The sequence below is a fragment of the Sander vitreus genome, chromosome 12, assembly GCF_031162955.1.
Source record: "Sander vitreus isolate 19-12246 chromosome 12, sanVit1, whole genome shotgun sequence".
Taxonomy (NCBI): domain Eukaryota; kingdom Metazoa; phylum Chordata; class Actinopteri; order Perciformes; family Percidae; genus Sander; species Sander vitreus.
Genome location: NC_135866.1, coordinates 19,154,928 through 19,182,873, shown reverse-complemented (window position 1 = coordinate 19,182,873; position 27,946 = coordinate 19,154,928). Strand labels below are relative to the sequence as shown.

Below are 27,946 nucleotides of genomic sequence, written 5' to 3'. Positions count from 1 at the left end.
TGTATAATCAACAAACCTTACTGCAAACAGTTTTCATAGGGACTATTTCTTCAATCAATAGTAGTTCTAATAAAAACTGGATTGTAATTTGGGTGAATGAACTCATTAAGTGGAACCATGTTAATTATTGTGGTGCTGCCTAATAACACTGCCTTTTCTTTGTCTTCATCATTTCTTTGTATATATATACTGTACAACATAATAAAGACTTGATAATAACTAATCAACCCAACATCCCTGTATCTTTGCTCTTTGACCAGTTGGAGGAGAAGGCTCAAGGCGAGGTGCGAGGTGAAGCTCAGATAGGTGATGAAGAGGAACCTGCCGAAGACCCCGAGTGGGCCATAAAACTGGAACGTGAGGAGCACAGGCGTCTGCTGGCCGACAGCCACAGCACCTCCCTGGACCTGCGCTGGAAGCTGCAGCACGGAGAGAAGAGGTGGAGCCGCGAGAGGGGTGACCTGCTGGAGCGCTTCGACCAAGAGCGGCAGGAGTGGGACGGCAGCATGAGGGAGCTCCACCGCAAGATGGAGAGGGTGAGAGACAGGAGGAGTTGGGAAGAGACAGAGAAAAGTGAAGAGAGTTTTAGTAGAAAAAAGAAGAGATGGAAGGACAGGGTTGAACATATAAGAGGTAGAGCAAGAGATGCAAAGAAAAAAGAATAAGAAAGAGAGGGTTAAAGTCAAGTCAGGCTCATAGATATTTGATTAGTCAGTCAGTAGAAAATGAATCAACAGTTTTTGACAAAACAATCACCACAGGGTCAATTTAGTAGCTGTTCTAGAGTCTCCGATCGTATTACACAATCTTGTCTAGTTGCAGCCTTGAATCCACTTTAAGCTAAACTGCTCAAACTAGAAAAAAGAGAGAGAGGCAAATTACCCAAGGCGAATATCTTCTCTATTGTTTGGTACTTTAGAATAGTCAAGGCTAGATACAATAAATACTCAGGATAACTGAATAATTGATGTCCTTTGTGAGATTTAATTAGACCAACTGCAGTGTCTCACCTCGCTTGTGTGTGATGTTCAGGGCAGGAGATAGAAACAATAGCTGGTTAATATGATATAAGTGTGAGAGTATTAACATATACAGGGAGTGGAAAAATAACAAACTCTGAAAACATCAAAAAACAACTGCTGATGCACCCGCTAAATGTAGAGACACAGAGTAGGAAGCAGAGATGCATTATTCAGCGATGCATAAGCAATGTTACCAGAATTTTTATTAATTCTTAAATATCTATCAGTATTGGCTACATAAATGCAGTATCAGTCAGCCTGTAATATTTAAACCCATTAACAAACAAACAAAAAACATTTTAGATTTATTGATGTCTTTAAGTGTAAACAATTTAAATAATAAAAAATAGACATGTAAACTTAAACTGTAAAGTAAATTCTCTGACTGCTCCCCTCATATCTGTTTGTATTCTTGGTGCAGATGCAGAGAGAGCTGAACACCCGGCGGGGTGAGGGCATCGACATCAAAGATGGTGGCTCGGACCACAGAGGTGTTTTCTCTCCTCAGGACAGTCCCTGCAACGCCCCCCGGTCGCCACGCTCCCCCCGTACGTCCACCCCCATCCCTGCCCCCCCCATGCGCTCCCACTCTGACTCTGAGGCCATGCTGGAGGAGCATGGGGCTGCGCTGAGGCTGAAAGGCCCAACGGAGAACCTGTTCCTGGACGCACTGTCCCTGGACCCCCTCAGCGGCCTGGAGGTCCCTCCACCCTCCAGACTGGAGGGGGAGAAGAGGTTCCCCTGCATGAAGGAGGTAACACATACATCAGCCACATCAAGACAACTCACCTTTAATGTAGTGCTTTAAATCACATAAAACCAGTTTTCACCAGGGAGGCAGAGCTTTGAACAGCAGCACGAAAATGTGGGTGTGATGGAAATAAGAGTAGCTGCAGCAATTTGAATACATCACTTTGAGCTTTCATAAGTTATATATTGCTCTTGAGCCATTATGTAACGGACATAATGGGCATTTTTCACTGTTTTGTGACATTTTATAGACTTTTTGATTGATTGATTGACACTTATTTTGAACATGTAAAAGAAAACAGAAATTCAGGTCAAACAGAAAATAGTAATATAGATACATACATACATACACACACACACACACACACACACATACATACATACATACATAATGATTAATGAATTAGTGGAGACAATTTCATTAGTTGAAGCCTGAGGTCAAACCACTCAATAAACTGATAGTGGTGTTCAAATGGCAGCAGAACACTATCATACTTTGTTTTAATTTTGTTTTATAGAAGGTACCCCCGTTTTCATATGACAGATATATTCACTCATTTTAGAATAAACAACAGTTTTTTTATTGCCTATTAATCATCTTACACTGAACCCTTTTCCACATGATTTAACTATTGTATCTGTTGTGTTTCAGGCCCTGAATGAGATTTCGGAAAGAGAACTTGATCCTGCGACCCCAGAGGACGAGATGGGTGGTGGAAGTCTGTTCAGGTAACCTCATGAAAAAGCTTCAAGTCAAACTGAGCTCAAAGAGTGTTTCAACTGTTCTGTAACAGCTGCTGCGTTTTAATAGATGTCAACAGTAAATGCATCACCAAGAACTGGTCTGACTGACTGACAGATTATTCAGCCTCCTGCAGCATTTGTGTTGCTCATACATACACATCGATCCCTTGCCATTGCTTCTATTAACTGTTACTTGAAGTGACAGTGAGTTTCCCCCTGGTGATTTTTCTGTGAAAGTTTCTGTTAAGGCGAGAAGGTGATCGAGCTCACTGTGCTGTTAAATAATTCAGACATTGAAAAGCATTAAGTTGCTTTTAAAAAAAATACACGCATATTTAGGATTTGTTTTCTGATGTTTCATTGTCCCAGCTGAAGTTAATGTTAATGAACTGTGTGTTTGTGTGTCCTGTCCAGAGCTAAGTCTGTGTGCTCCATGAGCGACTTCCAGCGGTTAATGGACAGCTCGCCGTTCCTCCCTGACAAGACTCGCCATGGTGATCTGGGCCAAGACGACGTCACCCCGCCTTTGTCCCCAGACGACCTCAAGTATATTGAGGAGTTCAATAATAAGGGCTGGGACTTCCCATCATCCGCCTCTGGGCCGGATCCTGCCCGGAACGTGTGGACAGACAAACCCCCCGAGGCCCGGGGAGGGGAGCTCGTTCTTGAACCATTTCAGCCAGCGTCCTGGTTCCTCACCACCAGCGCCACCCTGACCACCAGCACCCTGAGCAGCCCTGAGCACTGCCACAAGTCCCCACTGAGGGGCAACGGAGCAGGGGAGGCAGGGGTGGGAGTGGAGCACTATGGTCATCACATGCTCCACAGCCCCACCAGATCTGGGGCAGCTGAGTGCCCTACTTCCCAAGACCCGGACTTCCTGTACGCCAAAGGGACCAAAGCCAGGGGCGGAGGAGAGGCTGGGGTGGGAGCCAGCGGGTCAGATGAGGTGTTCAGCAGTGGGAGGTGGGCATGTGGGCTCCTGGAGGGTGCGGGGTTGAGGACTTCTCCTAGCCAGTCTCCTATCTGCCCCACTGTGGGCTACACTTCCTCTCTGGAGCTTCAGCTCTCCAGAAACATGAGTGACGACATGAAGGAGGTGGCCATCTCTGTGAGGAACGCCATCCGTTCTCCGCCAGGGCCCATCATCCGAGACACCGCCTGCCAGACCAACGGATTCACGACGCGAGGCACTCAGACCACCCAGACCATCAGTGTGGGTCTACAAACGGACCTGTTGAGGAACCTGACCAGCAGCCCCCACCGCTGCCTCACCCCGAAAGGCAGCGGCACACCTATTTCTTCCCCGTCACGCAGCCTGAGGAAGGTTCAGTACTCTCCTGTCGTCCAGAGTAAGTTTGAGCGACCCTGCTGCTCGCCAAAGTACGGCTCACCCAAGCTTCAGCGCAAACTGTCCACATCCAACAAGGCTGAGCTACCCAACACGAACCGCGCTCCCACCCCCACCACACCGCAGAAGGGCAACAGCGAGTCAGCGTGGGCCCGCTCCACCACCACTCGCGACAGCCCCGTCCATACCACCATCAACGACGGCCTCTCCAGCCTCTTCAACATCATCGACCACACCCCCGTGGCCTATGACTCCATGCAGAAGTTCAACAAGTCCCCCAGTCGCTCTCGCCCCACCCCTCCCTCCACCACCGAGCCCAGCCCTGCTCACGGGGCTCTCGCCACAGACCCCAGGACTGAGTGCTTGCGGATTGCTCGCGGGCGCTCACCCAGCCCCGTGCAGCTGATAGTGGAGACGCAGGGGGACAGAAACCCAGAGGTGGTGAGCATACGGCAGGACCTGTCGGCCCCGCCGGGCTACACGCTGGCTGAAAACACAGCCCGCATCCTTAATAAGAAGCTGCAGGAGCAGAGCTTTAGAGAGGAGAGGAGGCTGCAGGCTGGAGGACAGAGCAGCCACAGCAGAGACAGCAGCAGGCAGGCCGACTCAGACAGAGGACAGTCTGGATGTATGGAGGTAAATATACAGACGCACTGGATTCATCGCTTCATCATTCATTTGCTCTGGGGCCCATGTTTTATGATGCAAAAATATTTATGACTTTGCCTTGGATTTTCCTTATTATGAAGATAAACTTTAAGGCATCTGTGGTTAGAGAAAAAGCTTATCAACTACGTTATAATATCACTAAAATGTTGCTTTCTTCTCAGATCGAAAGCACTGACTGATGCAATGGTAATGTCAAAATATTCGACCCTCTTCAAAAATACTGAACTTTCCTTCATGGTTTCTTCTTCTTCTGTACTTTCTTCTTCACTGTAATGGCTTTCTTGTAGTTTTAGTTTCTGTGCTTTAACTTTCACTGAGGCCCGACCGAAACCTGATTTATGTGTCTGATGACTGGAGAAGTAAAACTTAATGATCTCACTGTAATGATCTGAGTGAGATCACATTTACAAAGTTACATAATTAATCATTATCAGCAACTCTCCAATTAAATGTTCAACCAGAATTTTAATTGGTTCCACTTTTCAAAGCAATTTGTTTTCCCCTTAACCAAATTAAACCAGGAAAAGTGATGAAATCAGTGACACGTCGGTCGGGCCCTCTTCACCACCCATTCAGCTGACCTGTGGGAAAAAATAAAAGACAGACAGAAAACCATCTTTCTGGTCATGTTTAAATGATGAAACAGAAAGAAAAATGCATTCAGTTTGCTGTATGTACTGGCACGCCTCTACAGATTAGAACTTCTGAAAGGTTTTAAGATGAACATTAAAACAATGTACCAAAAGACGTATTGTATATGTGAAACCATAACATGAACAGTGGGATCAGCATAATCCCACATATGGTGATTAATATGTCCACTAACATAAAGGATTCACCAGCTGCTGCTCACTGATCTGCAGAACAGGCAGAGTAAAATTTGAGTATAATATGTGATTTTATGGATGATAGTGAAGTGTGTGGTTTCCTTCACTAAGAGATGCCTTCTGTGGTTGACGGTCACAGCTCTAACAAAGCAGAATAATTGCGCTTGTTCTTAAGCCCGCAATATGTATAGACATCAATATGGATCATATATTGCTGTTTTTTGTGTGCTTGTAATGGATAAATAAACACAGAGAAGTCATTTTCCTCATTAAATTACTTGAACAATTGATCAGTTATCAAAATTGTTATTCACCAATTTTCTGTCTATCGACTAATCAATTAATTGACTAATCATTTTAGCTGTAGAGGAAAATTAGGTTCTTGTTCAAACCAATTTAAATTTCTACTAGATATGTTTTGTGATATAGCAAAATTTAATCAAGAAATCATTATTAGATTTAGCTTTTGTCCACACGTACACGGGTATTTTTTTTAACGTAGCTTTTTCTATGCGTTTTGGCCTTTCGTCCATACGCAAACTGCGTTTTAGGTCACTGAAAACAGATCTTTTAGAAAACTCCTTCCACGGTGAAGATTTTCAGAAACTTTGTTTTCAGTGTTTCATTGGTTTTGGCTTTTAACATCAGAGTGTGCACCGTTATGCCCTTTGTGAGACGTCACAAATAAGGTAGTCCATATCGACAACGTTTCATTTACGGGATTGTTCCGGTGCTGCCGGACGTTCCGCCAGATGTCCCTCATTTTCGGCCGGATGTCCGTCACCTTCTGCTTTCTCTGCGTTGGCATTTTAAACTCCGGTCCATTTTATGAGGACTATGGTTAACTGCTCCTCAGATCTCTGCAGGGTAAATCCCGACTAAAACATCCTTTGAACGTACATGTTCCACCAAAACAAGTTCTTTCCCGAGGCTATTTTGCAGAAGCACCGTTGCTCCATCCGGCGCCTAGCACCGCCCAAGATGATTGTGATTGGTTTAAAGAAATGACCACAGCACATTTTTCTCCTATCCCAGAATGCTGTGCGGGCTAGCCAGACCTTCCTCCGCAGCCTGTGGAGATAGGTCTGACCGCTAACAGGACTTTAAAAAAATTCACGCATAAATATACAGTTACTCTTCCACTATATTGAGAAACAGAGGCATCTGAATTTGCTACAAAGCAATTGATGCGCAATTGCAGCCAGGTAGCCTTCTAGTTATAGCTTTTTTCAAGCCAATCTGGCTTCAAGGTTGTGAGGTTAAGGTTATATAGCCTCCTGTTGGTTTGGCATGCTCAGTGCTTCAATTGTGTTGCATTTTCATTTGGACATTGGAGATTTTTTTAAACAGAGCTTGTGTGGATGGGAGTTTTTTTAAACAAAGGAGGAAAAAACTAACCGTGAACGTGTGGACAGGGCCTAAACAACCAGACTTTAATTTTTGCTTTTAGCTAACCCACTGAATTACAGCTGCAGCGATTGTTTTTGGATCATTCAATTAATCGTCCAAAAAAATAACGACCCACGAGTCTTCACGTTGTTCGCTGTGTTTGACCAATGGTAACACAATATACTGTGATACAGTACAAAACTGAGAAAAACAGCAAATTCTCACATTTGAGAGCCTGAAAGCAGCAAAGTTTGGCATATTTGTTTAAATAAATGACAAATGATTATCAAAATTGTTGTTAATTTTCTGTTGATCAATGTTTCAGCAGTACAGTGAATGAAATACCTGTCAAATCAAGGTACTTCATTACATTGCACAGGAGCAGTCCTGCTCATTGATCTGCAACAGTGCCTGCAGTGACCTGATATAACCTAAGTATTAAAGAGTTAGCTTCGTCAGTAGAAAAAGTGTTGAAAAATCTCTCCAGGTAGACAAAACCTTTATTGTGGTGTAAATTGACATATCACCCAACCCTAGTGTGGTTTATTTGTAGCCGTTCATATTGAATGTTTGGTTATCTCCAACACCGACATCCGACTGGCCTGTGTGTATCTACATCAAGGTCACCGTCCCAGTTGTGTTTTTTTCCAGGTCTAAAGTGAATGGGTGTGTGTTTACTGCTTTCTGTGTGGACTGCACAGCCACCTTATTTCTTCTGGTAAACCTCTCTTTGATATGCCAGAATTATCAAAATTCTTCTTTGCCCGAATATACCTATTAACATTTCCCACTCTATCTTCCCTCCTCCCCCCCTCTCTCCTCCCCTCTGGGCTTTATCTCTCCCTCCTCCTGCCTGTCCGCTGTGCTCTGATCCAGAACCAAACTGTCATACTAACAACTCCTTGGGGACTTTAACTCAGCTTGTCTCCGTGATGTAAGTTCCTCTTCCTCCTCCTCTTCTTCTACGAACCTTTGGCGGTGGGTTCACCAGCCACACGGACCTCTCACCTCACGCCCTGAAGACCCCACCCCTCCTCCTCCCCCTCCTTACCCTCTTCATTAATGCATGCTTCACAGGACGGCAGAGTGACAGTGTGTGAAGCCATCGGAGTGGTGTCAAAAGTTGTGCGACAGCTATGCATCTGTTTCTTCGTGTTAATGCATGCACGCTCCGTTGTAGATCATCAGTTTTTTTTAAAGGACCATAATGGTGTTTTTTTTGCATGTTTTAGGCCATTAACCACATATATCACATAAACTGTTTTCCAATGTCATACCGTACATTTTGAGATTATTAGATTTAAATACAATTTTCCACCAGTACGGTATGAAAATCAACTTTAGGAGACTAGCACGAGATTGGTTATCAATTACAGCGAATTCATTAAGCTGGATTTGTGTTGGTGAGCTCCATCGCATCTGAGAGCAACAACTAATCTTCTTGTTGTTGGCAGTACAGCTTCATAAACTATGTTATGACAGGTAGTAAAGGATATCAGCTGTATCTGAAAGCATGAACTCATTCACTTTTCACTGCTCACTATACAGGAAATTCTAGAGTTAAAAAAACTTGAAATTAGCCAGCATGCGTAAACCGAGCTGTCTACTATCCAACGTAGGCTTCTGACATTAGCCAAGGCTAGTTCTAAGAGACAAACCAGGGAGACAATAATAAGCTACATCAATTTTGTGACACTTTTTTTTTTTTTTTTTTCACAATGCATGGTGTAAGCTAAATCCTGGTTAGCTTTTTTGGCGATAGCATTTTTTTCAAGCTGCATTTTAGGATAATTTCACTATAGTGATAGTATAGTCAACTATATTTCAAACACAGCTATCGCCTGTCAATTTAAGTACAATCTCGAAGATCTCCATTTTCTTTCGTCTTTATCACGGCACCCATGGCATTAAGCGGTAATTGCTTCGGTGTGTTTTTGTATCTGACTTTCCAGAGATCGCTGCTTGTGATTTTTCCTCAGGAATGTCGTCAAAGACACCCTGTTCGTACTACTGCAAATCCAAGGGCTTTCATCAGTGGGCCATGGGTTACCTCACCTCACCGATAGATAGTGACTTAACAGACATTTATTTAAATGAAAATCTTCAAGATGATTACTTTAAACATGTTCTAGTGAGCTGTTAACCTATCCCAGAACCCGAAAGTCACACACAATTTAAAAAAAAAAAAAAAGAATATTTGGACAAATGTTAGGTAACGTTAAAATTAGTTATTTTCAAACCCTGGCTTAAGACTGCTCACTTGCTAGCTTAGGTTAGGTAAACTAATACTCAGGGCAACTAAATTACTGTGGGTAAGCTGGTAGCTGATAAAAAAAACACAGCTAACGTTGACATTAGCCAGCTGGTGTTACCTGAGCTGACGTGTAAATGTTTATGACGAGCTAACGTAGACCGCTAATTTTGGCTAATTAAGGCTAGTTGTTAGAGACAAACCTGAAAGACAAACAATAAGCGAGCATCAATATTCTGACAACAATAATGTGAGTTTCTCGTGATCAAAACTCTGATGTGGGATTTAGCTATAAGCACTTAAAATCACAATGATGTTTCAGTACAATTCCTGCTCTCTACAATAGATTACTGTAGACAGAAGAAATTAAATGAAGATTGGCGGTAATGTAAAATATATATGATTTGACATGAATGGGATAGATCCTGCAATACAGCCAGTATGGTCCTTTAAAGCAAACTCAGTCCATCAGATTGTGTCTTGACTACTGATCATAAAACGTGAACAGTATACATGACACAAAAAAGACAACTCTTTTGGACCTTTCACACATTCCTCAGTACAGGTTGTTTTTTGGGGGGCCTTGTGAAGCCCCAACAATATAATATCTAACATTGTGTTTCTACCAGGTCCTCCTCTTTTTGTCACCATGTGTGCGACTGGCCGGACTGTGATGTTTTCACCCTTTTGTCCATACAGTGTTTTCTTTCCTCTTACAGTTCCCCTTAGCCATTTCCTCTCACACTAACAAGTCCTCCAAAAATACTGAAGAAGGCCGCTGCTAACACTCATCACTTTCTATACTCTTGTGTTTGATGCCTGGTGAATATTAACCGCTTACTCTGGTCCATTTTGCATGCTTAAAGGGAAAATCCACCATCAGATACACTTCCACTGTTACAAAATGTTATCAGCCTGTCGTTGCATTTTTATGATGAGTGCTGTAGTTAGTTTTCTGGTTTCTCAACCTTCCTCGCCTACTTGCAATTCAGTTAGGGATTTCCTACATAGGCAAAATACCTTGGAAAAACCTAATTAGCAGGAATAAAATGCTACTTTTTGCATTCAGATGTGGTACGTGGCTGAATCAAAGAGTTTTCTGGACAGGAATTGAAAAACAAACACTGACAATCTGTCCTGTTTTAATAACTCTCCTTGATGATGAGTTCAAGTGCTGGAAGAGGCCTTGAGATTTGAGAGTCGACTTGCTTACAGTCGGATGCAATCACATTATCTGTTTTAACAGTGTCAAAGGTTTTTTACGGTGGATTTCACTTTTAAGGTCGAAGCATCGACTGGGAAGTCAGAGTTGATGTTAAGCTGTTCACATTGCTATCTTCAGCAGCCATTCCTGTGCACTGACTTCCTGTTCACATTACTGGTGCATGATCTGTGGCGTCGTGTCATCTGATGTATTAGCATCACATAGGAAACTGTAGTAACCCACAAGCCTCCCATTAAACAACGACTTGTCTGTATTTCCGGTGTCTGTACACAATCCATCAGTTGTATTCAAAAACAAATTATTTATTGATGGAGACGCCGCCCATCCGTCAATGTGACTTGTTTTCCTGCCAGTTCATCAGGACTGCAGTTTGTGTAGCACATCACTCATTGGTGGGTCTATCTTTTCATCCATCTGACTTTTTCTTCAGTTCATACTCTCACACCACCACAGCCTCACTGCCACTGCCGTGTATTTTTAGCAGAACTAGATTGTTGCTTTGCTGGCTCGATGTCCCCTATCCTTCAGCCGAAATCTAACGCCTGGAGATGAGCTATTTATAAATCAGGCCAGTGGTGTGATGTCTCGGTGTGATCGTTTACCCAACCACACTCTGACATCATTCTGACGGGGAAATAAACTCACCCACAGCCACTTTTCTCTCTTCTTATCGCCCTCTTATTCTCACTTTTTCTGTTTTCATCCAGGGGAAAGATGCATAAAGCCTCTGTGATTTCATCACCATTAATCTGTGTATACCACAGCAGGAATATGCATACACACTACACAGTTTTAAACTCAATTTATAAACCCTGTTGTTTGCATTATTCTGCACCTCAGTCAACGTGACATGAATGGATGTGAACATCCATGTTTCGACATGAACCGGGACAGTTTGTCCTTCACCCCAATCCAGCAGTTTCCTTTAACAGCACTAAAGCAGCTTTACACACCTGTATGATAGAACGTTTTCAGCTGTATGATCATTTTTTAAGGCTGTTTTTTGTTGTGTTGTATTCGACTAGATTTTATTTCACTGATGACAAAGATGGGAAATGTTCGTTATGTTTACGACTTGTTCACATCATTGCACAACTCAACATGACTGCAGAGTTGTGTGAGGGTTAAAAACATTATCAGGGTATATCATTTATTTTACTCAAGTGTTTTCATCAGTCAATGAAATCAGTTGATTTATCAGTCAAGTTACACAAGCTTGGTTAAGTTGTAAAGTGTAAAACGGGTCATACTTCTTGAAGTGGTGGTGTCCTGCTTGTGATTTTGGAGCAGATAATTTCATATAGTGAGATCATTAGGTCCTTTAATCCATCCATCCACAGGTAAATGTCGGTGTCGGCAGTAACTCTGCATTCCTTTTTTATTTTATTTTTTGGCCATTTTTAGGCCTTTATTGACAGGACAGCTGAAGAAATGAAAGGGGAGAGAGAGGGGAGAATGACGTGCAGCAAAGGGCCGCACGTCAGAGTCGAACCCGGGTCGCTGCGTCGAGGAGTAAACCTCCATATATGGGCGCCCGCTCTACCAACTGAGCTATCCGGGCGCCCTAACTTGGCATTCCTAAATTACTGTTTTGTTTGTATATTATACATCACACCTGCTTTTTAGCCGACCCCTTGCTTACCTGAGCACATGGGAAGTTTGAGTTAGATGAGAAGTTAACATGTACATCACTGCGAGGCTGTGGATTTTATTGGTTCATTTTACTTCAGCTTTAAGTTGGTTTTGTTGAACTTCCTGAGGTTCGTTTTTCATTAACTTTAACACAGTTGTTGCATTGTGCATCATCCGTTCATACAGTATGGGCTATTAGCACTAAATCTACTTAAAGCTGTCTCAAATAGTTTTCCCCTCGTTTAAGTACACGAGGGGAACAGAACATTAGAAATATATCCGAGCATCATGCACTCCAATACAACTACACCTCTAACTGCACCCTCAAAAATGACCAGTAAGTATTGATTTGGTGATTTGAAGGTGAAAAGATGATAAAGATTAAGCTAAATTAGTTCTTTTTAGATGAAAGTTTTTTATAGGTTTTTTATTGAATTTTCTATTGTGTACTGTAACAGGTCCTAAATACATGTTATGATGTAGTCAGTGAAATTCTGTTATAGCAATGGTTACATTTGTAACCTTGACGTCTACAAACCTTCAACGTGTCTAGTCTAGTGATCTAGACACGTTCCTTCTTGACCTTTTTGAAAAAAACAGTTTACAAAAAAATCTCAATTCCTGGGCCACCGACTCGTTTGTTATGGAGCTCTCGGCCATATGACACAATCCTCATCTGGATCTACTGCAGGTTCAGATTGTACATGTGTACACCTAATGAACTGGTACTCCACTAATTTAAAATTATGCGTGTACAGAATGGTAACAGACAAACAATAGAAATATCATAAGGAGGCTATAGGGAAATAAAAGTTCCTAATAAAATGACATTCTTCTTCTTTTTTGACACATTCCATAGTCCTTTCCTTGCTTCCCCCTCAGTGACAGCTCCTTGTCATTTGCAGGACCTGCCTCGCTCCCCGGTGGCTCCACCCCTGGATTCCTGCTTCCTGAGACCGGCCCGCCCGGCCAACCGCCGACCCCCCTCGCGCTGGGCCGCCCGCTCCCCCGCCTCCTCCCCCAAGTGGAGCGAGGGCTCGAAGAGGAGGTTCACCTTCCCGCCGCTGGGACTCCGGAAGACCATCCTGGAGGGCGAGGAGCCAGCGTGAGGCCGCCTCTACCTCCGTCACTCTCCTCCACCTCAGCCTAAAAGACCCAGTACCTCAGAACCCCCCAAATCTAGAGACTCCAGAGAGCCGGAGCCTGAAGGGGGGTGTGATCCACCCAGTAGCACCAGCTGAACATCGAGGAACCAGAACTTTTTTTAGAAGAACCTGGATGTACTGTAATATCATCAAAGAAAGATTTTAAAACTACATTTCCAAAAGAGGTGCCTGCACACACTTGAGTTACTCATCATCCCACATGTGCGCATATGTATTTATAATATATATACATTTTAGCCACAATTCTGAACCTTTTCCAGGTGAAAACTGTAGGTCAGCTGTTGCATTTGTATGAAGTTTATACCATTTTTTCTCATTTGTTTCCATTTTTTTTACGTTGTCCTGCATCAATTCATGTTCAAACTATTTTTTCAATAAGAGCAAACCTTCTGGTTTTTTTGTTGCAAGCCTTTGAAGCCTGACTTTTCTGTTTGGTTTCAAGGAGAGGAAGAACAACACAAGCAAACAAACAAAAAAACGAACTACTTCTGCTTCATCGGGTCTGAAGCAGAGACACATGATGTCATTTCTGATGCTATCTGATGTATTTATTTTTAGGTGGGGATGAAGGTTTGGCTCTGTAAAAATGTAGAAGGGTGACAACAAACTGAATAACCTTATGCATATTTGGAAGGCAGTTGTACAAATATCAGTCAACTATTTGCATGCCTTTTGAACACTAGCACTTTAGTGCATGTACATACAAGCTCTAGTCGTTTGTGATCACTCGGCTCCGCTGTGGAGGGAAAAGAAAATATTGTCGTGATGGGAACTCTTGAGCTGTTGTTTTTGTTGTCAAATGATTTGCATTGACTAAAAATAAGAATAATTTTTAAGTGAATTATTGTACGTACCAGGCTGTCTTTGTACAGTTGTTACTATTGGATATGAATTACTTTTTCTTTTGACAAGAAAAGGGGATTGTGAAAAAAAATATGAATGTTTTAAATGAAAAGTCTATGTCAAAAAAAGTCTAACGATCTATTGTCTTATGTAAATGCTAAATGGTAATAAACATGAATGTGTATTTACAAGACCACCTGCTCTGTGTGTGTGTGTGTGTGTGTGGGTGTGGGTGTTGGTCATGTTTTATATTATCTTTCCATGATTAAGGTTAGATACAGCTCATAATATATTGTATGCTCTTTCAGTAAAACTGAGTTTGTCTTCTTTCCAGAGAAAGTGTGTGTGTGTGTGTGTGTGTGTGTGTGTGTGTGTGTGTGTGTGTGTGTGTGGATTACAGTGCAGGCAGACCACAGGATTACAGTGGGTCAGGGGGGACAGTACACATAGTGAATGTGAATAAGTAGATTGTGTCCTCCCAGAAGTCAAATCCTGTTGCATCATGGTCATACATGTGCCACCTTAATCATGATAGTCATCTTGTCACGCAAGATAAAGACCAGTAAAATAAATCTAGACTTGTTTATTTAAACATGCCCTTAGTTGTGTCCATGATATTTTATGTAATAATTTTGGTTTTATATGACAACATTTTGATGTATCTGCATATAAAACTTCTGCTAAAAGGGTTACTGCCGGCATTTTGGAGCAGAAAAATCGCAGGTGTTACTAAAAACATTAACGATGGCTCGGTTCTATTTAAATGTCATGAGAGTCTCAAAGTGAGCCAGCATGCGCATTACCAGGAACCTGAAACTGAAGCAAATGGACTTCAGCCATGTTTCATTTTATTATTTACACCTGTGCTTTTCCTACTTGTCAGTGTCTGCTGTGAAAAAGGCCTATATGATTAAAGTTAAATTCAATCTTGTTTGAACATTAAAAAATGTCTCCAAAAAGTCTTGTTGCCTTCCCAGAATGACTCATATGATTAAGGTCTGTCCATGACCTGATGATTTTTAAACTTAATTTTGTTTATTTTAGAAGCTGTGCAAGCAAATGTTGTTGTATGGTTCTACTGCACAATGACAGTTAACGTCTATTCTATTCTGCTTTACAACTACACGAGAAAATCATAGCTACAGATCATTTTCAATCATCTCTTTTAGCAGTAAATGTCATTACTTTGAATGCAATCAGTGTGTTCAAATTACATGTTTTTGGCGGTTTTAGGTTTCTTTTAACCGTGTCCATTGGTTCTGCAGGACTGTATTTGACAGCGACTCATCCTTCAAAGCAAGAAGTTGGTACAGTCAAGAATGCAGAACAGATTTATGATTGAATCAACTTGTAGGAAGTGATTAGAAAATAGGGTCCAGGTAAAAATGTTCAGAAGTGTGCTTTAGTCTAAAATAAAAGGCCCATGTATTTGTCAACTCAGTCCAAAAGACAGATATCTCAATACCTGGATAAATAAGCACAAAACTATCTACATGGCTAGATACCACTAGAGGTAAATTGAAGTAATTTAAGTGAACTAATCCTTTAATGAAAAAAAGAAAGTCTAAAACACATTTATGTTTAAGGTGCTGCAACCTCTAGAGTGTGATGTTGCTGTCAGCTAATAGAGACAGATATCACATTTTCAGCTTTTCACATCTGAGCAGGAAATACAGCACAAGAATTAAATCTGTCAATTTAAAATGGTTGGCTTTTACTGGAGAACGCAAAGCTTTTTATTGGCTCTGAGGGAGAGGAGGGGGATTGTATGGGAGAGCTGGAAATAGGGAGTGATAAAGAGGCAGAGAGCTGCAGGCCTCCGTATACCTTTCACAGAGATATAACGATGAATAATTAATGCGGCCCAGCTGCACTCTGGGAGTTGCTGATGGCACCGAGCAGGTCAGAAGAGAGAAGAAGAAGATGCTCTGCTTCTATAGCCGCCCTGAGTGGAGAAACCCACCACTACTGAATAATTGAATTTTACACACACACACACACACACACACACACACACACACACACACACACACATTGCTACTCTCTAAACACTGGACTCTGCTTTAATGTCTGATGTGGGCTGCAGCAAGAAAGGGTGTGACCTCTGTGAAATAGAAGTCACCCTGAAATACTGTAGATGTCTCGGAGCCAAGATGGAAAAGGACAAGTCTTAGACCACTTTACATTTAATGTGTGACATTTTCAGAGATTAAAATAATAAACAAAACAAAAAAAACTACAGTGCCCATTTTCATTGTAATGAAGACATGTCACCCAATGCAACAGTGTGGCTCATTAATGTGTTTTAATGGTTTATTTATGGTTTATAAATTTTAGATAGCATCAGAGGGCGTGCAAGAATGTCAGGCTTATCCTGGCAATGTGCTTATGTTGATCCCATAGGCGTAATTTACAGGGGGGAATAATCAAACCTGGCCAGTGAAACCCCCCCCCCCAAAAAAAAAAACATTTATAATTTCCTTTACATAAATAAAGACATTTGCACCATAACTTGATGCAGAAAAGACACAAATTGTTGTAGGAAAATTCACCAGAATGCAGAAAATGAAGTGTTTGACAATCAAAATTTTAATTTTGCTCAAAAGTGAAGATCTCAACCCCCCCCCCCCCAATGTTGAACCCAAAGTTACGCCCTTGGTTGATCCAGACTACTGGAGTTTTGACCAATGTTACTTTAAACTACACTAACCAAATAACACCAACATGTCATGGCCATAACCTTTTGGCATCTGTTACTCATCATTCCCTCCCCATCCAACAGTAGTTCTCAGTGTGTCCTCCTCCCCCCTCTCCGTTCCTCATTACCATCTCCACCCCCAACCTGCACACCTGTTCCCAATCCGCTTATCAGCGCCCCAGTATATATATTCTGTTGAAATCTACCTGTCTTTGTTTGATTTTTGCCTATTTGCCATACCCAAATGGAAAATCTTATAACAGAAGACCTGCAAGACTGAAATGTGTGTATGAGTCTGAAACCTAAATTCTTCTAGTTTCTAAAAATGTGCTTATCATTTGATTGAAACACAACCTTCACTAAATCTGTTCAAACATGGTTCAAAACTGTTTTTCTTTGTCCTTTATCATTAATATTTTAATAACAATAACTAAGACATGCTTTGTGCCACACTATGCAAAAACACCACACATACCTTCTAAATCTTGCCAACGACACCTGTATGAAGTTTCAAACCTTTAGGCCTAACCTTTTGGGAGCTAGGGAGTTTTCAGTATGTGATGTCACTGGTGTTCCTGAGCCTCTCAAAAAGTGACCAAATTGTGCTAAATGTGCTTACTCACTTATGTGACAGTGGGAAAACCATACTGAAGCATTTAGATGACTTAACACCTTTTTACATTCATTCAAACGTTGCTTATCATCTTTTTTCTCACAAGATACAGTCATGTGACTGCTGGCTCTGACAAGAAGGGACTGAACTCCGTTACGCATTCATTTAGGCTGGCTCCCATGTAATTCACCTATCCATGCTGTACACTGTTGGAAAGGGTTTTTGATTGGCTACAATCGTCACGATTGACGTGTTGATAGCCAATGACAGCTCATTCTGACATAACCCCATTGGCCTTCCACACTGGGAGCGCTTGCTTTAAGTCGGGAGCTGTCCCAGATGAAAACATGAAAAGGTGGGGATACTTTCATTGTGTAGCCAGCAACCTACAGAGAACAAGCATACCCAGCAATGTAGGGAATCATCATGATTTTCTCATCTCTTTTGTTCATTAGCATGACCACTTACGGTACCATTATGAATCATGCTTTGTGCTTATAAAATGAAGGAACTGTCGCCGGTGACCTGCTGGGTTTAATATACCACCCCTTCAGCCATACTAGCTACTCTTCCAGATTGTCTGTTGTGACATCCTAGCTATCGCTTTCCATTGCTCTTTCTGTTTAGTTGTTTGTTTTGTACCTCTCCCTGCCTGGTTGTGCTCCTTTGACCCTCCTGTGGCAGAGGAGGAAAAGATTTACCAGACACCTTGTGTTTGGAACCACAAAAGTGAAATTTCAGTGGCCCTAGGCACACTGCAAACACAAAAATGTTGATCAGTTTTTTGTGTCCCCCTTTCTGTGTTGTAACTTCAAACTAACTTAGCAGCATTTCTGTATTTGCAGAGCATTTATTGCTGTTGTGCATTCATGGTCAAATTGGCGAATGTGTTTCTTGATTTGTTTAATTATTTGCAGCATTTTTTTTTAAATGTGGTGTCACATTGGTAAAGATGTTCCCTTCATGTGCTTGGCCTTCCTTAAAGGAGAATTCCGGCCAATTTTTACGTTAATCTTGATCGCTATAAACATGCGTGTACTTTCGATTGAAAAAAACCCGACCTGAATCAGTGCAGGCTACATGGAGAAGCTGCAGCTGCGTGTATGAGCTTCCACTGAGCTAAAACGGCAGTTGTCGGGGCTTAGAGTGCCTTTGTGCCTCTTAACAGACATAAAATGCAATTAAAATGTCTGTACAACATGAACGGGGCCCTTACGTGACAACAACATGCATTGTCAACTCAGACATTGTTTAAAATCACCTACCCTGGTCTCGATCCTGCCGGTAGCTAGCTTGCCCTGCTAGTTGATAGCCGTTAGCTGCTAGCTGCCGTCCGGTGAGTGTATTCAGCTTGGCTTTTGTGATAATCATCCCGATAACAATCCACAGAGCGGCGGTGGTGTGGCTATGTCCTCCAGAGGACAGGTCATGTCACGTCTTGAAGTTTATTCCCTCCTAAAAAGAACAGTAGTGCGGTAGTAGCTGCTAGCTCCCTCCGGTGAGTGTATTCAGCCAAGCTTCTGTGATAATCATCCCGATAACAATCCACGGAGTGGCAGTGGTGTGGCTATGTCCTCCAGTTACTGAAGGCTAGCTTTAGCTTGCGCTTGGAGCAGCAAGTTCATCTGCCTGTTGCCCCTTTGTCTGTCTCGTTCTTTCCAACTCTTGTGAGGCTAGTTCTTCGTCTGTATACTCGGGTTCGAATAAATAAGGACGACCATCAAACTCAAAAGGCTCTTCCGTGTGTTGTATATCTGCTATATTCTCCATAGTTACGTTACTCCAAGCTTCTTCCCTTGTGAACAACTCCGCTCTTCACTCTTCACACACTACGCTCCGATCTGCACACTACTGTTTACCTTTTCCTGCTACAACTGAATTCCCAGGAGACAGCGCGAGGCTACAGCTAAGCTTCAGTAACGCTATTACTGTGCAAGCCACAGACATCGTTTATCCCGTTTCCATGTAGTTACATAGACACTGATGATAATTTTTGAGGAGGAAATAAACTAAAATTTTTCACTGTGAAGGCATGATCTGTCCTCTGGAGGACATCCACCAGACCACCAGGTGCTCGGGGTGTTTTTCTATCGAAAGTACTCGCATAGCTATAGCAATCAAGAATAATGTAAAAATTGGCCGGAATTCTCTTTTAAGTAAAGCAACACCGTACTAATGACTGAGTTGTAGAAAGCTTGAATCACTGCTAAGATATAAATCCACAATAGTTTAGTAGTAGTTTATCTTTTTTATGCTTCTTATTCTGACTACAAAACAGCTACATCAAATATTTGATGTTGCTGTTTGGTTAGTCCCTCTCCTTAAAGTTATTCTCTAACAATAAGTGCTGTTTGAATAAAGGATGAATACAAAATAAAGGTTTTCAGTTTAATACCATGAAAACGCATCGGACTACTGTTCAATATTGCACATGGCAACTAGGATTATATTTGTGATTTACGTCTGACTTCACCTCTTTTTCTCTTTCTAAAGTAGTAAAGTAAGTTACAGGATGATGGTCAGGACACTCAGTAAAAATATCTGCTGACCCAAAGTGATTATTGTGTCTTTGACAGGGCACACCAGTTATGTAAAAAAACAACAACAATGAAAGTCACATATTCTTATAAATTGGTTTCAGACCTGTAAAAACGTTTTAATGGGTCATTATCTTTACTGCTTTGAGTCAGGTGGTGCCAACAGAAAAAATGCTGATCCATGAATAAATACTGCAGGACCCTTGTTGCAAGTTTCATTGGTGGGAAAACCTAACCAGGGGTTACAGCTAGTCCAGGGTTTTTGAAGTATACTGAGTTGAACTGTCTGTCTGACTTCCCTAAGTATTAAACCACCTCTTTAGATGAAGCTGTTTTAGAATATTTGCTCTGACATTTTACTGTGATTGAAAAAGAGAAAAATGCGATGAATAATGCAGCGTCGGCTGTCCAGGTGTCCATGTCCCATATCTTTGTGTTTTTGACTAAACAGATGAGACAAGCCTCTCATTTTCTCTTTTGCATTGTTTTTGTTTTCAGCTGCTGTCTGAGGACTCAGCTGTAAATCTGAACACTGGGGATCAATGTGCAGGGTTGAAGTCCAGTGGATATCACACCGATCTGCAGTCACTTTAGAGGTAGACAGATGTGGGGTTTTTTGCACATAGATTTTTTTGTTTAAAAGCACCAGATACCCCATTTTATATGTCGAAATTCACCCTCCCACCCTTTATACTGCAGCTGAGAAAAGTGTCCCATTAAAAGTGCAGTAGGTAAGCCTTATAAAACTAACTTTCTGTCATATTTGCTGAAACTGACTCTATGTTCGAGTAGAACTACATGAAGCAGGTCATTTAAAAAAAAAAAAATCCGGCTCCTCTGGCACCACCTACAGCCTGTAGTGCGATTTGCAAAAATCCACCACTCCCTGTTCAGATGCACCAATCAGGGCCAGGGGGGGTGTCTAACTGCGTGTCAATCACTGCTCATGCACACACATTCATTTTCCCTTGTGGGGGGAGGGGCTTAGGAGACCGTTTTAGCGGAAAGGGGGGAGGGACTGAGAAGTTGTCGATGTTCAAATGTTTTGGCTAAGTCCTGGATCTTCGCAATCCTACCTACAGCACCTTTAAGTCTTATTAGGAGTCAGGATTCCTGACACCAAAATATCTGTTAGGAAGTCACCACGAAAATTGTGACTTCAGAGCAAAATACCAAGTCTATTTTAAAGATGACATTCATATCAAGGAGAAGTTATAAACTTTTTAAAAGCAGTTCTTAGTGGCTTTCACACAGGTGTGAAATAGTGTCATGTTGACACTGTCTCCCGTTCAATTGAAGTGAATGGAAGATGGAGCAAATATTTGCCAGAAGTGTTATGTGACAATATCATATACAGCCAATACATTAAACCTGTAATAACTGTTTTTTGACCACTTAGGGGCAGCTATAACAAGTTGAGAACACAACATTGACATAAGCTGATATGTTGAACTTTTTAGCAAACAGTTGTTTTGGCCTAGCAAACTTTGTAGTTTTTTTCACGTTGTTGCAACAACTAGTAACGTTAGAAAAACTACAACACCACACCGAGACCCGGTGCGAATAGCAACGCGGATTTCGGTGCCTTATTTAGGTGCCACTTAAATGCCTGCGCTTCTCTCTGATGCTCCAAAAACGGACGTTAGAGGGAACTGAAACATTGCCGCACGGGACGCTAGTCAACACTACACTTAATAGCAGGTAACGTTAACCTACTGTTTGCTAGCAGCTGGAGTAAACACGGTTAAAATGCTGACAGCTACTGTATTTCACTGTAGAGGATTCTAACACCAGACTGTAGCTGCCGTTGTCTGAAAAACACAGACTCAGCCTCTCCTCGCCAGCCTCGTGGTGCATTCAAAGTTATTGTAAAATACGCTTTTCCCATCCAGTGTTTTTTTAGATCAACTTTTTATTGTTTTATTTTTTTTGAACATACAGAACAGACAAATACAATTGAACAAGGTGCTCGGTTTTTAAATATCTATCTATCTATCTATCTATCTATCTATCTCTTTCGGTTCAGGCACTGTTTTAAAAGTATCGTTGTATCATGTTGATAAGAGCATTAAAATGAGAAAAAATAATGGGACAAAAAGAAATCAAGGGACATTTAGAATAGAGAAAAATGTGCAATTAATTGCGATTAATTGCAAGTTAACTATGACATTAATGCGATTAATCGCAATTAGATATTTTAATCGTTTGACAGCACTAGTATGGACTTATCTAACTCTGGGGGATACGGTGAATAAGCTAAAGTGCCAATAAGTCGGCGTATTCCTTTAATGCTGACCGAGCTGATGTGTGGTGAGCGTCTGGCGTCATATGGCTGCCGTGCATCACGCAGGTGGGTGAATTAAGGGTTTATTTCAAGAAAACCAGAATGGTGATTATTGGAACAGTGGAAAGACAAACCAAGACGGCTTTTGATGGTTTTATATTTTGTTTCTTTCGACTTTGAATGTATACATACATCGTAATACAAAGTATGTTTTACGATGATAAAATTACTGTTTATTTACATGGAGTCTGGTGGGTTTGGCGATAGTGATTTCAGGGGCCGTTTCATGTTAAACAAAAAGGTCTATCTCTGAAGGGATCCTTTCCATAATGTTGTCAGACACTTAAAATAATAATCTGAGCATGTCGGTGTCAAATCTAGCACTTTTTGTGGATATGTAAATTGAAGGTTTGCAATTGCCTATTAAAGTAATTTCAGCTTGTTTCACTGCTGCTTAATACTGGACCATTTTCAAAGATTGTTGTTTCCATCAGTCACTTTGGCTACGTTCAGACTGCAGGCAAAAGTGACCAAAATCAGATTTTTTTTTTTGCTCATATCTGATTTTTTCATGAGAGTGTGAACAGCCCAAGTCACATGGCATCCAATCTTTTCAACTTTCATATGTGGTCCAAATCCGTTGCAGGTCAGATTTAAAAAAAAAAAGCAACCTCAGTCAGATCGGAATTCATGCGACTCTGACGTGTCTCTAGAGCGACCATCATCACAATTCTGCGCTAGCGGTAAACAAGTTGATATATCAGCGAAAATATTTTTTTGAGGTACATCAACTTACCAGTCTGAACACTTAGAATAAACGCATAGCAGATCCACGGGACTGCACCCGGCTGAGTCGCAATACACTGCAGGCTCATATGACGGTTTTCCCAAGTGGATATAATGGCTGTAATTCAACATTTGTATTATCTAATAATACATCTGAGGGCTGTATGCTGTAAAGCCTGTAACATGGATGTAACATTAGTAACATCTCTGTTCCCAAACTGCCGGCTATCAGCTAGTAGCTAGCGGTAGGTAGTAAACAAAGTCAGTCAACAAATTTGGATTTAGCAATAAATCGCAATTGAGCATTAAGGCCTGCATTCTGAACTTAGTCTTTGACACAAAAACATGGGAAAATAGGGTCCAGGTTGAAAAACAAAAAACAAAGCTACTCTTTAATCACTCATTTGATACATTGTTTACCTTTTTTAGAAACTATTGATCATCGCCTGCTTTTAAGCCTGTGTTTTTATGCCATAGTTAGTATAGTAGTATAGTAAAGTACCTTCAACTCAAGCACCCATACCCGAGCCCCTAACAGATTTCCTTGGTGCACCTTTAAATTTTAACTTTCATAATTTAAACTGTGCAATTGAATTATGTTGGCCAAAGATACTTTAAATTGCTGTACTTTCTAAGGTATTTAGGTAGGTTAATAACTGTAAAAGCTTTTTTAATGTTAATAGATTATTTATTAATGCTTTATAGATCAGTAATATCTAAGTAGGGGTTTAGGATTGCCAGGTTGTGAAAATTGTCAAAACAGTCAAATTGATTTTCACCACTAGCAACCCAAACGTTATCATTATTAATGGCTTATTACTGAGCTATAAACATTAATACATATTTTAACCATTTAAAACCATTGGTAACAGCTTGTACATCCTTTATAAAGGTTGTCTATCAATCCGGTTTGATCCTTGGCCCCTGTAGTCTACATGTCCAAGCGTCCTTGGGCAAGACACTGAACCCCGAATGGCTGCCGATGCTGTGCAATCAGTGTGTGAATGTGCATGAATATTTATCTGATAAGCAGGTGGCACCTTGTATGGCAGCCTCGGTCACCAGTGTATGAATGTGTGTGAATGGGTGAGCGCTTTGAGTAGTCGTTAAGACTAGAAAAGCGCTATATAAATGCAGTCCATTTATACCATACTAAAAAATCTAACCAAAATATCAAGAACACATGAATCCTCTCTGAATAGTGAATGCATCCTTTGTTCACTATCAAAACTATTTAACAATGAAGTGACCTGCTGTCCAGACAGTTAAATAACAGCATGTGCAATACAATCTGACATAGATAAAGACACATTTTAATAAATTTTACTAAACTGCCCTCATTCTCCATGTGTGAGACAATGAGCGACTAAATGGGCATTGGTTTGGAGGTTGTCATGCCAACGATACAAAAAGACCCACGCTACACCCGGAGCCCAGAGGAGACATAGGACACATTCATATTGAGCGAAAGCTTTGCCTAGAGGCCCCTCACTTTTCCTCACTTTCTGTTACATCATTATTCATGTGAAGGAGAAAAAGCCTGTCCTCTTTCTAAGGATTCCTGTCGAGGCCTGCAGACCAGAGCGATGGAAGCTACCAATGTGTTTAAGCTGGGGAAACAGTGTGGCAGAGGCTGGGTGTCAAGTTGTTGTTTTTTGTTTGGATTTTATCTCCACAAGAAATGCACTATTGTATGATTAAACAGACAATCCAATTGTGCTGAAGAGTGTGACGGCCGTTTGAAGCCTGCACTAAACCAGCAGGACGGTCACCCAGGCTGGCGTCGAATCAGAAACAATATGTCCAGCAAGGAAAACATTTTCAGAAAGATGAAACCAGCTAAACAAGAGATGCTGAGAAATATGGCAGAATACATTCATGATTTGACTTTGTGAATTGTGGAAATCAGTAGTAGAGTTCTCCTTCTAAATGAAAAATGTTTCTTTGATGGAACTGCTAACAACTCAGACATCTGAAATGTGACAAGGGGCCCCAACCAGAAACTGCTTTTTTATAAGGAGTTGCGAGCCAAAATGTTTGGCAACCACTATTGCGATACGATAAATGTTGTGGAATAAAAACTACAATATTTTCTTTAGAAATGTAGTGTAGAAGAAATATGAACATGAAATGGAGTATTCCCGAATGGAAATGGGAATACTCAAAATATATACAAGAAATGTACCAAATTTCTTGCTCCCTGTTCAGTATTATTATTATTATTATTATTATTATTATTATTATTATTATTATTACTATAGACTACAAGCTTTATTTTTGGCTGATCTTTGACCTGTGAATGAGCTCCACCGGGCTACGTCAAAGCTCCCTCTTCAGCATACAGTACCATTTCAAATGATCCAGCAGGCTTCAAGTTCAGTTAGACCATCTGTCTGTCTTTTGAAAAGCAAAAACAAAAAGACGCCATTCATTTGGTGCCTCCTTGAATCCTTTTTTTGTTTTTGTAATTTGTTTAGGACGTGCCCAGTGAGACACACACACACACACACACACACACACACACACACACACACACACACACACACACACACACACACTCTCTTTGTATCACTCACAGTGGGGCTTTGCCGGGATGTATAGTGGTGAAACGTCCCACAACATCTGAGGCTGTGTCTCTCTCTCTCTCTCTCTGAACCAGTGAGATATCACATCAAAAACAATGACTGAGGATTTTGGAACGTAATCCTCTGGTGGCTCGGGGTTTGAGGAAGGTTGGAGAGTAGTTACAATGTTTCTCACACACACACACACACACACACACACACACACACACACACACACACACACACACACACACACAATATGGGTCTGCTTCTCCTTCCAAATTAGTATAGAAACATGTACATTTAAAAGGTATCATATATCATATAATCTCCATTTTCCACATCTATTGTGGTATTTTGTAGAGAATATATTTTTTTGAAATAACTTGCACGAATACCCCATTCATACCCTAACCTTAACCCTAACCACTACATGACTAACCCTAATTTAAACAGAAAACATGTCCCAAATTTAATTTACTAAATATTATAATATATATAATATAATATAGACAGCGTTTTGTGTTTGTAACTGAATTAAGGAGATTGAACTTCACAAACTCTGACTTTAAAGGTCCAATGTGTAAGAATTTCTCCCATCTAGCGTTGAGATCACATATCGCAATCAACTCTCTCGCGCCACGCAGTTCAAAGTACGTATTACAGCTACGGTAGCCTTCACTCTTTTTTTTCTGATGATGCCGGTCTCTTGCTCTTTTCAATATCCTTTTTCTTTTTCTGGGCGAAGAAGAAGACTCCTGTTCCTGAAATTTGGTTTTTGAATACGTGTGGTCCTCCATGTTTCCTTCTTCAAACTTGCCTGAAGCTACGATACCCATTAGCAGCATTAGCAGCACCTGTGAGTTTATCATGTGACATCGAAAAACGCAGTATGTCCTGTATGTCCCTTACCTGCTAACGTATTTCAAGATGGCGCATGAATATGGAGCTTCTACCCCAGTTCATGCGAATGCAAAAGTAAAATTTCAAGCCAAAAGGAATACTTGGAATTGATGGTGGTGGTAAATATTCATGAAAAAGGACAAGTTTGTGAACGGGCAACACAGATTTTGATAATGAACAACTAAACACGTTACACACTGGACCTTTAAAGCATGGATGGCTGGAAGGAGGAGCTGGTCACTGCTGACAGAGCAGTCCTGACAAAGTGACAAATCACATCACACTCCAACAGAGGATGATGATGTTATGGCACACAATAAATTATTGATAAACTGCTCCGGCATCGTAAATATCTATCCACCAATCCATCAATAATGATATAAATAGGTTGGGCAAAATATTAGAAACAACTTTCTGCATATATTTTAAACAGCATATTGGCTAACAGAAGGATAATTAATTAAATATGATACCTTCATTGCAAAGGCATCTATTTTGTGCTATTTTGTGGTTCAATATTGTTTCACACTGGCATATCCAATATGATCACCACTCATCTGTATGATGTTATGATGTTCTGTTTGTTTTTACTATTATTTTATTGTCTTGTAAGATGACCTTGAGTGTCCAAAAAGGTTCCCATAAATAAAATGTATTATTATTATTATTATTATTATTATTATTATTAATCAGTTATCACAGTTCTTTAACTTTGGAGAAGCAAAACTGTGAGTAGGATATGTATAAGAAGATTTTGGGGCACTTTTTCATAAGGACAAGCATATTTTGTATATTTTGATTGATATTGCTATCGGTACCTTTTTCCTTTTATTGTTGAAAGAACTTTGCATGAGAAAGATCTGGGTGTTGTCAAACTATTGGTTGTGGAAATGTTGGCTAGATGTATGTAGGCTTCTTGGTGTCTCAGACTGGAATGCTGTTTGTGTCTTTGTTTTTAGATATGTTTTTGTGGTGGAGAGTATAGATTCGGATTGGACATTTGGATGTGTTGCAATATGTTTTGATTTCATATTTCTTGATATATGGAGGATAAAATATGACCTATCAATAAATAAATGGGGGGGGGGGAGTTGAGGAAGTGGAAGTGGGGATTATGGTAACCCTCCTCTGCTGGGGGGTGATGATGTAATATTACCCATCACCATGTTTCTTGGCTCTTTTCTCCTCGTCTTTCCCACACACACACACACACACACACACAAATACTGTATATTGATGCCTGCATGTGACTTGTAACGGCTTAGAGGTGACAAATAAAATGAAACAAATAAAATTCTCAGACTGTATGTGACTCGACATTTACCGTAAAATAAGAGAGTAGTCCCTCTGAGCTACTTTCAGAACAATCTGCTGCAATCTAATCTTTTTTTTTTCCTTTTTAAGACCACTGATGCTTGTAATTTCAAAAGAATCCAGTGCACTTAAGATAAAACAACCCTCTCTTCTCTGCATCACTCAATCTTTGTCCCCCATAATCACTGCTCTCTGCTGCACTCAAAGCTCTGTGTGCATCATTAAAGGACAAAAGGCAGAAAGCCTGTGCAGTAGAGTAAAAAGGGCTTTTACAGTAAACCATCAGATAGCAGTTGTAGAGGAGGATTTCTGCCACATGAGGGGGCCAATCAGCTGCTGAGCTTGAAGGTAAAATGACAAAGGCAACAAAACACTTCA

The 27,946-nt window shown here is 41.0% G+C and overlaps 1 protein-coding gene across 3 annotated transcripts in view; it reads left to right on the top strand.

Moving 5' to 3' along the window:
• The window catches only part of mtcl1 (microtubule crosslinking factor 1), a 72,686-nt gene extending 59,657 nt beyond the window's left edge, over nt 1-13,029 (top strand). For 2 of the 3 annotated variants that reach the window (XM_078264350.1, XM_078264348.1), the window contains 5 exons: nt 261-536; nt 1,444-1,776; nt 2,425-2,501; nt 2,931-4,503; nt 12,766-13,029. In XM_078264350.1, the coding sequence (XP_078120476.1) occupies nt 261-536; nt 1,444-1,776; nt 2,425-2,501; nt 2,931-4,503; nt 12,766-12,969 (2,463 nt within the window). In that variant the 3' untranslated portion in view covers nt 12,970-13,029. Of the gene's footprint in view, nt 1-260; nt 537-1,443; nt 1,777-2,424; nt 2,502-2,930; nt 4,504-4,697; nt 4,723-12,765 lie in introns of all 3 variants that reach the window. The other variant, XM_078264351.1, reaches the window with a different exon arrangement.
• Nucleotides 13,030-27,946: the final 14,917 nt, after the last annotated feature.